The sequence below is a fragment of the Meriones unguiculatus genome, chromosome X, assembly GCF_030254825.1.
Source record: "Meriones unguiculatus strain TT.TT164.6M chromosome X, Bangor_MerUng_6.1, whole genome shotgun sequence".
Lineage (NCBI taxonomy): Eukaryota > Metazoa > Chordata > Mammalia > Rodentia > Muridae > Meriones > Meriones unguiculatus.
In genome coordinates, this window is record NC_083369.1 from 91602993 (window position 1) to 91619285 (window position 16293).

The 16293-nt window shown below is 40.0% G+C and overlaps 1 protein-coding gene across 1 annotated transcript in view; it reads left to right on the forward strand.

Annotated features, from left to right (window-relative positions):
* Positions 1-16054, forward strand: part of Xk (X-linked Kx blood group antigen, Kell and VPS13A binding protein) — a 65022-nt gene extending 48968 nt beyond the window's left edge. Inside the window, exon 3 of the mRNA XM_060375703.1 lies at positions 9189-16054. Coding sequence (XP_060231686.1) covers positions 9189-10018 — 830 coding nt within the window. The 3' untranslated portion in view covers positions 10019-16054. The remainder of the gene's footprint in view (positions 1-9188) is intronic.
* Positions 16055-16293: the final 239 nt, after the last annotated feature.

A 16293-nucleotide genomic window follows, 5' to 3' on the forward strand; every position in this document is an offset into this window, starting at 1 on the left:
TCAAGATCCAGCTATACCACTACTAGGTATATTTCTGAAATATGCTCAACCATACAACAAGGACATTTGCTCAACCATGTTTGTAGCAGCTCTATTTGTAATAGCCAGAATCTGGAAACAACCTGGATGCCCCTCAATGAAGGAATGGATACAGAAAATTCTGGTACATCTACATAATGGAATACTGCTCAGCAATTAAAAACAAGGAAATCATGAAATTTGCAGGCAAATAGATAGAACTGGAAAAGATCCTGAGCGAGATAGCCCAGAAGCAGAAAGACACACATGGTATATACTCACTCTTAAGTGGTTATTAAACATATAATATAGGATAAACATACTAAAATCTGTATTCCTAAAGAAGCTAAACATCGAGGAAGACCCTAGGGAAGATGCTCAATCCTCATTCAGAAGGTTAAAAGGCAATAGACATCAGAAGTAGGAAAAGACAGAGAAGAGGACAGGAGTCTACCACAGATGGCCGCTGAAAGACTGTTCTGTTGGATGTATTGAAGTAGAGGCTAAGACTCATAGCCAAACTTTGGGCAGAATGCTGGGAATTTTATGAAAGAAGTGGGAGATAGAAAGACCTGGAGAAGATAGGAGCTCCCCATGGAGACCAACAGAGCCAAAAATACTGGGCACTGCTAGCTCTGCATAGACAGAAACCCCAGCCAAGGACCATGCATGGAGAGGGCCTAATACCCCTGCTCCAGTGTAGCCCATAGACTCAGTCTCCAAGGCGGTTCCCTAGTAAGGGGAGCAGGGGCTGTCTCCAGCATGAACTTAGTGGCAGGCTCTCTGTTCACCTCCCTCTGGAGGGTGCAGCCTTGCCAGGCCACAGAAGAAGACAATGCAGCCAGTCCTGATGAGACCTAATAGGCTAGGGTCAGATAGAAGGGGAGTAAGTCCTCCCCTATCAGTGGACTAGGGGAGAGGTATACAGGGAGAAAGGGGAGGGAAGGTGGGATTAGGAGGAGGTGAGAGAGGGGGCTTACACCCAGGATACAAGGTAAATAAATTGTAATAAACAGTAATAATTAAAAATACAAAAGGAAATCCATAAAGACAGGAAGTAGGTTGGGTGGTCCTTAAAGCTGATAGAGAGTTTGTTCATGATGGAAGGACTAAAGAACCCAAAGAATAATGTACAATACAACCAGGAGAAATGTTGGCAATGGTTTGTACAAGTGTATGGTGAGTGATCATGATCCCTTTTTTTAACGGGCTAGGAAACTACAATACTACCAAAATATTTCAGACTTTTTTTTAAAAGTTTATGTGTAGTGTTTATTGTTGTTCTTATTATTTGCAATTTATTAATTTTTATTCCAGTTGTTAGCCCCCTCTCTTATCTCCACCCATTCCCATCTTCCCTCTCACTTCTTCTCCTATCCTTCTTCTCTTAGTCTACTGATAGGGGAAGTCCTCCTCCCCTACTGTGTGACCCTAGCCTATCAGGGCCCATTAAGACTGCCTAGATCCTCTTTCCCTGTAGGCTAGCTAGGTTGCCCCACCAGGGATAAGTGATCAAGGAGCAGGTAACCGAGTTCATGTCAGAGACTGTCTCTTCTCTTACTAGAGAGCCCACATGGAGACTGTGGGTTATAGGTCTAAGTCCTCTCTTTGTGTGGTCATTGGTTGATGCATCATTTTCTATCCTGTGTGATAAAAAGATTTTCTGGAGGTATCTCCATCCCTGATCTCAGGCTGCACTATAGAGCAACAATAATAACATCATGGTACTGGCATAGAAACAGACTGAAGGATCAATGGAATCAAATCAAAGACCCAGAAATAAACCCACACACCTACCGATACCTGTTTTGTTTTTTACAAAGAAGCCAAAATCATATATTGGGAAAAAAAGACAGCATCTTCAACAAATGGTGCTATTCTAACTGTATGTCTACATGTAGAAAAATGAAAATAGATCCATACATATCACCATTCACAAAAGTAAACTCCAAGTGAATCAAAGACTTCAACATAAAACCAGACACACTAAATCAGTTAGAAGAAAAAATGGGCAAGAACCTTGAACTCATTCACACAGGAGACAACTTCCTGAACAGAACACCAAGAGCTCAGGTTCTAAGATCAACAATCAATAAATAAATGGAACCTCTTGAAACTGAAAATCTTTTGTAAAGCAAAGCACACTGTAAAGAACAAAATTACAGCCTACAGATTGAGAAAAGATCTTCATCAACCCAGCATCTGGCAGAATGTATAAAGAACTGAAGAAACACCAGCCAAACAAACAATCCAATTAAAAAATGGGGTACAGAGCTAAACAGAGAATTCTCAATAGAGGAATAATCATATGGAAGAGAAACACTTAAAGAAATGAACAACATCCTTGGTCATCATAGAAATGCAAATCAAAATGACTCTGAGATTCCATCTCACACCCACCAGAATGGCTAAGATAAAAAACTCAATGACAATACATGCTGGAGAGGATGTAGAGAAAAGGGAACCCTCCTCCATTGCTGGTGGGAATGTAAGCTTGTACAACTACTTTGGAAATCAATCTGGTGCTTTCTCAGAAAGCTGGGAATAGTGCTACATCAAGACAAAGATATAGCACTCCTCAACATATATCTGAAAAATGCTCAACCATACAACATGGACATTTGCTCAGCTATGTTCATAACAGCTTTATTTGTAGTAGCTAGAATCTGAAATCTACCTAGATGTCTTTCAACTGAAGAATGAATACAGAAATTGTGGAGCATTTACATAATGGAATGCTACTCAGCTAAAAATAAAGGAAGTCATGAAATTTGCAGGCAAATAGATGGAATTGGAAAAGATCATTCTGAGTGAGGTATCCCAGAATCAGGCTTATTTTAGCCCTTGGCTGGGCCTCATATCCTGAAGCAACACTTACTTAGTTCTTTAATTACTCTCAACATCAGAAAACACTATCTTGTTCCCATATTTTTCTATGTAGCAGGCCCCTCATCTACTGTCTTCATATTATTGGCTTAAACCTCAAATACCTTTTTCAATTTGGATTCTAATTCTCTGGAAATGTTGGAGAAAGGTACAGCTTTTTAACTTAGGGCAATACATGGAGGCAGATAGATTCACATAAGAAGTCCATAACCCCATAAATTACCATATGGTAAAGGAGTTTAAAAGTTCTTATTGTTTTCTCCAACCATTTTTTAAGATTGTTCAAGCTGAAGGTTCCCATCAGCAGTGAAAAGGGATGATTTTTACTATATGCAATTAGTCATTTATTTATTATATGCTCACATAGATTTGTTACCTTTTTGTGCCAGCCATTGTTCTAGGTGTTGGTGATAAAATTCCATATGAAAGAATAACTACCTTGAGGAGATTGCATTCTAATAGCAAAGATAGTAACCTACACAAGTCAGATAAGGAGAAAAAGGTTACTGTGAGTGCTTAATAAATAGTTATTTGAACTTGGTAAAGTCTTAGACGCTTATAGCACAGCTGAACACGTGTAGTTGAATGATGGCTGAAGAAGGCATCATTGAACAGATGATAGCAACTGAACCTTAAAGAGTAAATGAGGAAAACTGTGCATGGTGGCATACTCCTGTAATCCCAGCATCAGGGAAGTAGAGACAGAAGAATCAGAAATTTGTTGTCATCCATGACTCTACAACATGTTCAAAACCAGCTGGGACTACATGGGACCCCTCTACACACTAAAGGATAAGTAAGGTTTAGGTAGACAAATAGAAGAGGTAGAAGATGGCTAGTCGTATAGAAATATAGACGCACATGGCAAGAACCATATCATGCTCACACATGATAAAATGAGAAAAGGAGAGAAAAATCCGAGACCCAAACATCTTAAATTTGAATGTTCCTACAAATCACTTGGAAAATGCTGTGAAAACAAATTCTAATTCAGTGCTATGAGCCTGGACACTTAAACTCCTCATGCCAAAGCTATTGGCTCATAGCTATCCTGAATAGCAAGAACTTAGAGATCTATCTGGGTATAATATAATAATGGAGGAAGGTAGAAGAGTCCCAGCTAACACAGATATATGAATAGGGGGGTGTATGGTGGTATATAAGAAATTGTTGGGAAAATAAATGTTTTTCTTTGTATGTTTTTTGGGGGGTATTTTGGATTTGGGTTTTTTGTTTGTTTGTTTGTTTTTTGTCACCCACAGGATGTCTAGCAAGAGAAATATGACAAGCAAAGGAGGAGAAAAATGAAACTTTCCTGAGTGAAAAACAAAACAAAACAAAAAACATATGGTCTTGAAGGCACTCAGTATGGGCTGCCATGAAAGTGAGGGTAATCAATAGAAAACACTGTGGCTGGAATGCAGACATACTCTTAGTACACACTTTTAATCTCAAACAATCAAGGTAAAGTTACTTCGTAGAAGGAGGTGGCCCTGTTTGAATGTGGTATCTAATTCAGAAGCAGACAAAGTTATGAATCAGAGAAAGTTGAAAGATTAGGATATGCCCAACTCTCACGAGAATGTAGATGGAGAGGTGACTTAAAAGGGAGCAGCACACAGAGGGAGAGGGAGGAGAGGCAATTTTACCAGGACAGTTGTACAGAGACAGATTGCCAAGAGAGAACAAACTAGATATGGGTGAAGACAGAATGACCAGAGAATGAGAAAGAACCAGAAGATGTGAACAGATTGTTGCAGTTAGTTTGAGGCCAGGCAGAGCTATTCAGGAAGAAACTGAAAGAAGCCAGTTTGACTCAAGTCAGTTGGGAGAGGAGTCTGAGCCAGAACAGCCAGCCAGAGCTCAGAAAGAGCTAGAAAGGTGAGCTTATTCAGCAGTCAGTCTCAGAGGCTGAAAACATTCTAGGCCTAGAGTACAGAGACTAGAAGTTTCCAGGACTAAGTCTAGGTTAGCAGATGGAGGCACTAACCCTAGAGGTGAATCAGGCGAATAAAAGTTATTTTACAAAAGAGGGTGTTCTTTCTTTTTTCATCTCCCTATCTCTGTTCATGTTCTTCTTTATTTTCCTTTCCATCTATTCTCCATTTCTATTCCTTATTATTACAGAAATCACCCAAAACATTTTTTTCTGTTTTTTTTTTCAAATGAAGGATATATTTTAGATACAGCTGATTCAAATAGATTCATATATCAGAGAAAAGAGCCAGCATTGAAGTGGCAATTGACAGTTTGGAGGAGAAAGACAATACTTGATACAGTAAAGGTTTTTAAATGAAAACCAGTCATAGAGTGTGGTATAGGCAACAGTCAAGGCTCTAAATAAGAGACACTTTGTTTACTGAATTGATAGAAACATAAAGTGAGATTCATTGCATCTCAGAAGTGAGCTTGAAACTTCATTTTGTAGCAGCTTACTGTGTCAACAATCTCCAATTTCTCTTACCTTTACACTTCATATCCCTTTAGGCTTTCTGAATTCTTGTCCCATCCCCATAATATGGTTTGTTATTATTTTGAGACAGATCTAGTTAGGCACCTCAAGATGGCTTTGAATTTACAGTCCTTCTTTCTTCGTCTCCTGGGATTACTAGCATGCACCAGCATATTCAGCTCATTAATTTTATTAAATTTTTTTAACCTAAGCATTTCATAAGTTTTGTGGTTTTCCTGAAAAGATGGTTCTTCAGACAGCAATTACATAACAATAGAACTACCATCTGCCACCCTCTATCCTATGGGCAGCATTTGGAATTGACACCCACATAGAAACTGTCCTCCTGAGTTACAAATAGAATTTCTTCTCCAAAAAGAATTCTGTGGAAAAATAATCATTTCTTTGCATAAAGGTTAATGTTTCGGTGTCAAGAAATGAGCAGATTCATACTTAGTGACAGCCTCTGTGAGCTGACAGAATTCTTGCAGAATTTCAATGGACTAGAATTTGGTAAATGGAAACAAGACTGTCGCAAGAGTTTAGAATCTACTAAAGCCTTTTTAGCTCACTTTTTACCTAAAATTGTATCTTGTCTTCTGATAAAACTTGAGGCTAGGATTATGAAAGAATGTTAGACTTGGATAAATAATCACTTAAATAAGCAGCATTTCCAAGTAGCCTCCTTCTGTGTTGACTGTGGCTAGAAAGGTTTAGGCGACTGTTGTTGATTATTAATATTTATTATTGATTTATCTTTTAGTTAAGCAGTGGTTATTCCTAAACCCAAAACACAGAGACTGTGATTTATTTAATTAACCTAGAGCACAATGCTGGGCAATACTTACTCTATCCTAAACCTCCAAGCCCAAGCCCACAGTTTCCTCCCATTCAGATTTCCCACATTATAATTGCTTTTAGTTGTTTCTTAGGTCTGGTTCATTTCTCCTTGTTGTTCCAAGTCCTCTCCTGCTGATCTCTGCCCTCTGACTCCTCCCACTCATTTCTTTCTCCTCCCCTCTGGACCAGGATGTCCCACTCTATTCTCTCCCTTGCTTAGCATTGTCTGGTTGTTTTATTGACAATACAGAGAACAAATGGTGGCATGTTTACACAAACTTGAGACAGGTGATGCTTAGAATAAACATCACAATGCAATGTTGGATTGAAACCAGATAGTGGGGTGGAAAAATCAGCATTTGAATTAACAAGGGTAAATTGTATACATTCCACAAGAACATTATACCATCAAGTGACATTAGAGAGCCCCTAAAGACTTGGTCTCTGTAAGTGTAAGAGAAAGACAAGGACAGGAGGCTTCATGACTGAGGGGTACCAGTTAGGGTCTGGTTCTCTTGGGAGGTGGAGAATATTCTTTGCGAAAGATCAGGGCTTTACCATTTTTGCCTCTCATATACTTTTCTCTATTTAAGTTGATTTATTATTATTATTATTATTATTATTATTATTATTATTATTATTTACATGAGCACCATCCTAGTCATTTCCTAGATAGCAGCTCACCTCTAGAGGCAGAAATATTTATTGTCAGCATTTTGTGTTAGCTTTTTGTTTCCTTAGGGCATTGATTCTCAAGCTGTGGGTTATGACCTCTTTTCAGGTGTGGGGGGTTTTGAATGATTGTTTCACAGAGGTCACCTAAGACCATTGGAAAACACATGTATTTATGTTACAATTCATAACAGTATCAAAGTCATAGTTATGAAGTAACAACAAAAATAATTTTATGGCTGGGGGTTACTACAACATGAGGAACTGTATTAAAGGGTCACTGCATTAGGAAGGTTGAGAACTACTGCATTAGTATATTGCCATTCGTGGTCCAATTTTTGTGATATTTTAGAAAAATTCTTGCCATTTAAAGTTGTTGGTTGAAGTATATGATTTAAAGATAATTTCTTTGCGTTTTCAAAAATCTGTGCTTGATTACTCAGCACTAAGTAGGTAATAATTGGTTAACTCTCTTGATGGAGAAAAGGATATCATTTGGAAGTAGTTGTCCTTACAAGAAAAAATTAGTAGATTCTGGAAATTATTAGGATTCCTATATTGTTTAATGCAATACACATTTTCAGATTAAAATATCATAAATATAACATAAATATATATGTATGGTTATATAATTTACATTCCAACTATGCATGACAATCTTTTTATATATAAAGTATTTTTGTAGTTGAAAAATATAAGTACTGAAACAAAAGACTTCAATACTAGATCCTTAAGATGTGACCATCTATAACCACACATATAAAAACTACCACACAAATATTCTACATTTACATTTCAGTGTTCACTGAATTAACCACTCAAGAAAACTAACTCAGTCCAGCAAGTAGTCTACTCTGATGTTTGTAGCTTTTAGAAATTATCATTAGCTGCTAGTCTTTCCAATGAATGAAATTGCTTTTTAAAATCAGTATAAAAATTTGAGTAAAGTTGATACTTTTAGCAAAATTGAGCCTCCCTTGGGTAAATTAAAAACCAAGGCATATGAGTCTTTATGCTTATCAAATATGTTTTTCCATTGACTCAGACTTTTAAGGGGAAAAACTTTTCATGTATCACTTTTTAATTATATCTTTGTGTATCATGGTGTATATATATATATATATATAGATCAGAGGACAACTTGGCCAAAGTTGGTTCTTTCCTTCTAGCACATGGCTCCCAGGAATCAAACTCAAGTTTTCAGGCTTAGTGGCATACATCCTTACCTACTGAGGAATCTGACTCCCTTCCTTAATGTACCATTTGTATACAGATAGTTTCAGTACCTGTGTGGAAATACATGGATATGCAGTTTCAGAGACAGCCATGGATAAAGCTACTATACTTAAGGTGGTATAATATTGGTGAAACAGACTAATAGATCAGTTGAACAAATGTGTTATTCAGAAATAGATCTCTTTAGAGTTGACATTATTTGATCATCAACAAAAGAGCAAAGACCACATAACCGGAAAATAATGTTTTCAACAATTGGTGCTGGAATAACTACATATGCCCTGTAGAATAACTGCAACTGTGACTAAATCAAAATTTTCACTCCTTATAAAGATGAATGCAAAGTAGATAACAAATCTAATTGTAAAGTACAAGATGGTATAAATGCTAAAAGATAATATGGGAGAATCTCAGTGGTTTGGGGTTTGGTGATGGTTTTGTACATGTAACATCACAAAAAAGAAAAAGAAAACTAAAAAATCGCTAGACACAGTCTTGACTCTGCAAAAACTGATAGACCAACTGACAAAACGAACCACACTGTGTGAAGGACTCTTCAGATTTTCACTGACCAAGACTGGCATCAGGAATAAGTTTCAGTCTGAGTTGCCTCTGAAGCAGACCCTGAGAGGATTTGAGGCCATGCATTTGAAAGGAATGTATAACATGCATGAGAGAAAACAGGAATGAAAGGGGATGAGTTGGGTTATTATTAGACAAAAATCACAGTAGGTGACTAGAAGGTAAAGCCTATGAGTAAACAATGGGAAATAGCATAGAACACATTACTTACACCTATTCTACATAACAGGTGAGGAAACTAGCTCTTACTGTGGCTAGAATTGGGTTATCGAGGGGTTCATCCATGGCTCTTAAATCCCTGGTGCTTCAGCCTGCCAGTAATGTGTTAATAGCAGCCTTCTGTTAATCTGGAAAAAGTCCTCGGACAAGTCTCAGATATCAACAGGTGGTATTTGGCCTGTCCATGTAATATAGAGGAATCCAAGTGGGCGGGAGATGTCAGAGCATTAGCCATAGGATTCCTGGTGGAGGTTTGATAGTGCTCTTTCTCTTCTCTCTTCAGGCTTCATCATGACCTTGTCCCTGTTGTCCATTGTGTATGGAGCCTTGCGTTGCAACATCTTAGCCATCAAAATCAAGTATGATGAGTACGAGGTCAAAGTCAAGCCCCTGGCCTATGTCTGTATCTTCCTCTGGAGAAGCTTTGAGATTGCCACTCGGGTCATTGTCCTGGTCCTCTTTACCTCTGTCCTCAAGGTCTGGGTAGTGATAGTCATACTTGTCAACTTCTTCGGCTTCTTCTTTTACCCCTGGATCATTTTCTTGCGCAGTGGCTCCCCATTCCCTGAGAACATTGAGAAGGCCCTAAGTAGGGTGGGCACCACCATCGTGCTCTGTTTCCTTACTTTTCTGTATGCTGGCATCAACATGTTCTGCTGGTCAGCCGTACAGCTGCAAATTGACAATCCTGACCTCATCAGCAAGTCTCAGAATTGGTACCGGCTTTTGATTTACTACATCATAAGATTCATCGAGAATGCTCTCCTCCTGCTCCTGTGGTATTTTTTCAAAACAGATTTGTACATGTACGTGTGTGCGCCTCTGCTGATTTTGCAGCTGCTCATTGGATACTGCACCAGCGTTCTTTTCATGCTTGTGTTCTATCAATTTTTCCACCCTTGTAAAAAGCTCTTCTCTTCCAGTGTTTCTGAATGGTTTAGGTCATGTCTCACATGTGCCTGCTGGTCCTACTTAAGGAAGAAATCCACTGCGGCAGGAAAGACTGATATAGACTTAAAGCCATATTCAGATCAATATGTATCACCTTCTACCAGTAGGATGAGTCCTGAGTCCAGTGAGATGTGGAGTGCCGTTGATCTGTGTGATGCTTAATGGAACCTGAAGCTTCTTACAAGACAGGGATATTGTGTTCTGCGTTAATTACTATTTTTTTCATATAAGTAATGAGCCCTGCACAGGGATAAGGCAGGAAGTTTTCTGTCAACTCCTTGTGACCTGCTGCTTTTTATAAAGCTCTTGGATTTGAAGCAACTTTGGGAGAAGTAGGAAAGTCTACTACCCCACAGTTTGTTTCACACTTGACTCTGTTACATTCTTGCAGGCCTTGATGGACATTTCATTGATTGACATGATACCCCTGAAATTTCAGTTGAGCTGGTCATATTCATCAATTAGAATAAAGAAATGATTGTTTTTCTACTTTTCTAGACTGTTGTCTCAGTAGCTGGATGTTTTACTACTACTGAATATAGCTTTATCTAAAAGTCACCATGATAGCCAGAATAGGTTTCTAGGGATTTTACAACCTCATTCTGATCATAGCTTACAGGGAGAGCTATTTAAGTTTGTTTTATCAATATGTTCCATTTTCACTTCATTAAAACTTTTTGTATATAACCAACTGTAGTCATTCTGGTTTCAAAGGCCTAGACTTGGGGACTTTATTCCCTGGGATCCTTTGGTACAGGTGTTTAAGAAAGCCATGTTTCATTCCACGTGTTGAAGACATTAGGGATCAGGATGGACTGGGACAATTGTTAGAATGTCAAAATGTTGGAAGCTTATACAAATAGAAATGCCCTATAATTCTGGGAAATTTCCAGCAGATTTCTCTTAGATAAATATTTTAAGAATTGTCTTCTTGTGGGGGCTCCTGTCCCCTCCATGTCCCCCTATTCCCACCCCTTTCTTCCTCCATAAGACTCCCTGTGCTCTGCCCAAAGATTGGCTGTGAGTCTCGCATCTGTGTCGATACCCTGTTGGATGAATCATTTCAGAGGACCAATTCCACCGCCTCTGGTTTCCTCTCTTCCACTGCTTCTGGTGTCTATCTATCCTGTTTGCCATTCTGAATGAGATTTAAGCTTCCTCCCTAGGGTCCTCCTTAGTGTTTAGCTTCTTTAGATCTGTAGTTGCCTATCTTATATTATACAGCTAATATCCGAGTATAAGTGAGTATATACCGTGCCTGTCTTTCTGTTTCTGGGTTAACTCACTCAAGATGATCTCTTCTAGCTCCACCCGTTTGCCTACAAATTTCATGATTTCCTTGCTCTTAATAGCTGAGTAGTATTCCATTGTGTAAATGTACCACACTTTCTGTATTCATTCCTTCATTGAGGGACATCTAGGTTGTTTCCATATTCTGGCTATTACAAATAAAGCTGTTATGAACATAGTGGAGCAAATGTCCTTATTGAATGGTGGAGCATCTTTTAGGTATATTCCCAGGAGTGATATAGAAAGATCTGAGGCCAGGCGTTCCTGCAGAGACTGATGCAGCAACAGAGGACCATGCATGGAGAGGACCTAGATCCCCTGCTAAGATATGGTCTATTGGTAGCTCAGTCTCCATGTGGATCTCTGAGTGAGGGGAGCAGGGGCTGCCTCTATCATGAGCTCAGTTGACTGCTCCTTGATCACTTGTTCTTGATGATGCAGCCTTGCCAGGCTACAGAGGAAGAGGATCCATGCAATCCTGATGAGATTTAACAAGCTATTGGCAGATGGCAATAGTGGAGAACTTCCCTTTCAGTGGACTAGAAGAAGGGGATGGAGAGAAAAGGGAGGGTAGGAGGGTGGGACTGGGTGGAGTTGATAGAGGGGGCTCCAAACAGGATATATAATGAATAAATTATGAAGAAAAAAATAGGAGGAGCTCTCGAAAATAGTAGTGCCAACCACGCAGGGTATCTGAATAGCTGCTTAGCAATGAGAGCAGGGTGACTGGCAGGCTGTACTGTAGATCCCAAAACCCCAACATCTGTGTTTCTCAGATGAGAGAAAAATCTACAGGGATACTTGAAGGTCCATCATCAGACTACCTGGCTAATACCAGGAAAATTTCTTGGGCTCCAGCTGGACACTGCCATAGCCCTAAGCTACCAGCCCAATCCCAACATTTGTGGATACCTTCCCGGGACCTGCTGCAGCTCTCTGGGCTCTGACCCCATAGCCCAAGGCCACTTGCCCAAATTGACCATCTGTGGATATATTCCTGGGACTGGCAGTGGCTGCACATGCAGGAAGAGGAGGGGAGGCTTAGACCTCCCGCCTTAGACCATCTGCCCAAACCCACTGGTACCAGTGGCAGCAGCTTGCTTAGCTCTGACCCCACTTAGGCCACCCATCAGGATCCACCATTAATGGATACTTTTTTGGGACCAGCAGTGCATTCACAGGGCTCCAACCCTATAGCTTTAGGCCACCCAACTGACTAAATACACCATTTGTGGATTCCTTCCTGGGACAGGCAGAGGTGACCCCAGAGCCTTAGGCCACTCAACACCTAAGCCCACTTTCTGTGGATACCTTCCTGAGACTAGCAACTGGCAGCTCAGACCTTGGGTGCTCACTCTACTGCTTCTGTAGTTAATACCTTCCTGTACTGAGGGTGAGGCTCCAAACCTGGGCACACACTATCAAAGTCCTATGGACACCTTCTGGGTACTAGAGGCTCCTGTTTCCAAACCTGGGAGACCACACTCAACATACTGTGGATACCTACCTGGTCAGTTACGGCAGCTAGTGGTGCTCACTCTCACCACCCACTGGAGGGGATACATTCTGGTACTGTGGGGGAGGTGTGGTTTCATTCTGCCTATTCCTCTCCTGCCTGGTTCACCCAGGTCAGAATTATCCAGCACAGCACAGACAGTGAACAAAGCATAGATGAGCTATGCTTGGGACCCATGTTATCTTTCCCACCATCTAAGGGAAGCCTGCAGAACACTGGAGCAGCTCTAGGCAAAGAGATCTACCCAACCCTGCCCCAGCAACCTGGCTCACATAGGCCAGAATCAGCAAGTCAAGCACAGAGAACCCAGTGGAGCTGAGTTAGGCACCTAATCCAAGTTCCATTGTCCTCCTCTCCAAGGAGGCCTGTGGGACATTGGAGCAGCTCTAGGCTCAGAGATCTTTTTGCCTGCTCCCCCGCAGCCTAGCCCACCTAGTTTGAAAACAAAGCAGTCAGCACTGCCAGTGAACTCAGGGGAGCTGAGCCAGGCCTGGGACCCAAACCCCATCCTCCACCTTCTTAAGGAAGCCAGTGGGACACTGGAGCAGCTCTAGACCAGAGATCTTTTGGCCTGTACCCCATCTACCTGGGTTACAAACAGTGAGCCAGAAAAGACAGGGAATCCAGGAGAGACTACTTAAAACTCCAGAAACAGGTGGATCCAGTCTGTAGTACAGGCTCCAAGAATAATCAGTCAAGGCTACACATAACCAGGTGGCTAGAGGCCAGCAAAAGAGTACAGGCAACAAACACCAGGACATCATGGCTTCACCAGAATCTTCAAAAATCAACGGATTTACCACTGCAGCTGAAACACAGGAAAAATTATCTTAAATCTATAATTATGCAGTTATTCAAGGCACATAAAAAGGAAAGGAACAAAAAATGGAGGCACATATAGAGATACATAAAGAGGAAACCAACAAAAAAATAGAGGCCATCATGGAAAGACAAGAATCCACATTCAAACAGATGAAGGAAATGGTGCAAGACATGAAAACAATTAGAATAAAAAAAGAAAACACAGAGAAAACCCTGGAGTTGGAGAACTTAGAGAAAAAAATCAGGAACCACAAAGGTAAGCATCACTAGCAGAATAAAAAAGATGGAAGAGAGTCTATCAGGTGCTGAAGATACAATTGCAGAAATTGAAACATCTCTCAAAGAAAATTAAAATCAGAAAAGTTATGAATACAAAACATAAAAGAAATCAAGGACACCATGAAAAAATGAAACCTAAGAATAATAGGAATAGATGCAAAAGAAGATTCCAGGCTCCAAGTCCCAGAAAATATTTTCGAGAAAAATCAGAGAAAAAAATTTTCCCAACCTTAGAAAAAGATGCCCATAAACATACAAGAACACCAAAGAGACTTGAGCAGGAAAAAAAACTCCTCACACCACATAATAATCAAAACAGTAAGTCTACAGAACAAAGAAAAAAAATATTAAAAGCAGCAAGGGAAAAAGGCCAAGTAATATATAAAGGCAGACCTATCAGAATCACACCAGACTTCTCAACAGAGACTATGAAAGCCAGAAGAGCCTGGGCCGATATCATGCAGACAGAGACCACAGATGACAACCCAAACTACTATATCCAGCAAAACTTTCATTTAACATAGATGGAGAAAACAAATATTCCATGGCATAACTAAATTTAAACAGTATATATGCAACAATCCAGCCCTACAGAAGATACTAGAAGGAAAACTTCAACCCAACAAGATCAACTACATCTCAATAACACAGGATAAAGTCACCATCACATTAAAAAAAATCATAAAAAAATAAGTACACAAACACACAATCACCACCAACTCCACATGAACAAAAAGGATTAAGCAATCATTGGTCAATAATATCAGTTAACACCAAGGATCTCAACTCTCCAAAAAAAGACAAAGATTAACAATAGATTGATTGCAGAAACTGGATCCAACCTTCTGCTGCATTCAATAAACACACCTCTGCAACAAAAGTAGACACTACCTCCGATCAGAGTCAAGGGCTGGAAAAAGGTTTTCCAAGCAAATGGACACAAGAAGTAAGGTGGAGTAGCCACCCTAATATCTAATAAAATAGACTTTCAACCAAAATTAATCAAAAGAGATGGAGAGGTACACTTCATTGCATCAAAGGAAAAATCCAGCAGGAGGACATCACAATTCTGAACATATATGCACCAAACACAAGGCCTCCTGAATTTGTCAAAGAATCATTATTAAAGTTTAAATCACACATCGATCGCAGAACCTTAATAGTGGGAGACTTCAATACCCAACCCTCTGCAAAGGACAGATAGCTGAGACAAAAGGTAAACAGGGAAAGAATGACATTTACATAGGTTTTAAATCAAATAGAACTAATACATGTCTACAGAATCTTTCACCCAAAGACAAAAGAGTATACCTTCTTCTTAGCACCTCATGGAACCTTCATCAAAACTGACCATACAGTCAGGCACAAAGCAAGCCTCACAGATATAAGAAGATTGAAATAATCTGTTGTATCTTATCAGACCACCATGTTCTAAAACTAGACCTCAACAATAACAGAAATAGCAAAAAACGGAGGAGGAGGAGGAGGAGGAGAAGAAGAAGAAGACACCCAAAAGGAGTAGACAGGTGGAAATAATCAAACTCAGGGCTGAAATCAATATATTAGAAACAAAGAAAACAATTCAAAGAATCGATTAAACCAAAAGCTATTTCTTTGAAAAAAAAATCAAAAAGATAGAAAAACCCTCAGCCAAACTAACTAAAAGGCAGAGGCACACTGTCCAGATCACCAAATCACAAATGAAAAGGTTGACATAATGACAGACACTGTAGAAATCCAAGGAATCATTAGGTCTTACTTCAAAAGCATATATGCCACAAAATTTGAAAATCTAAATGAAATGGGCAATTTTCTTGATAGATTCCATTTACCCAAGCTGAATCAAAGATCAGTTAAATAAATCGAATTGTCCTATATCCCCTAAGGAAACAGAACCTGTCCTCAAAAGTCTCCCTCCCCCAAAAAAAAGTCTCCCCCCAAAAAAAAATATCCAGGGCAAGATGGTTTCAGCACAGAATTCTACCAGACCTTCAAAGAAGAGCTAACACCAATATTCTTCAAACTATTCCACAAAATAGAAACAGAAAGAACATAACCAAACTCATTCTATGAGGCCACAGTCACCTTGATACCTAAATGACACAAAGGCCCTACAAAGAAAGAGAATTTCAGGCCAATCTCCCTTATGAACATTGGCGCTAAAATACTCAATATAATACTCGCAAACCAAATCCAAAAACACATTAAAGATATCATCTGCTCCCAGGGCGCGAATCTGCTAGACACCATACTAGCTCCGCAGGATCGCCATCACTGACGGTACGGCCCGCCCAATCCCACAGTGACAGAGAATACGCTATATACTCACCAAAACCAGGCAGAAACGTCATACAACCTGGACACACCAGGCGCTGGGCCTCCCAAGCTTGGAGAGCACAACGAAGAGATCCCAGGACTTCCAAGAAAGCATTGGAACTAGCAACCCAGTCTCCAGTTACAGCGGGACGTGGCGGCGGAGCAGCACTGAACTGGCAGGGCACCACAGCCCTCCAGTTTAAGACTAACCAGG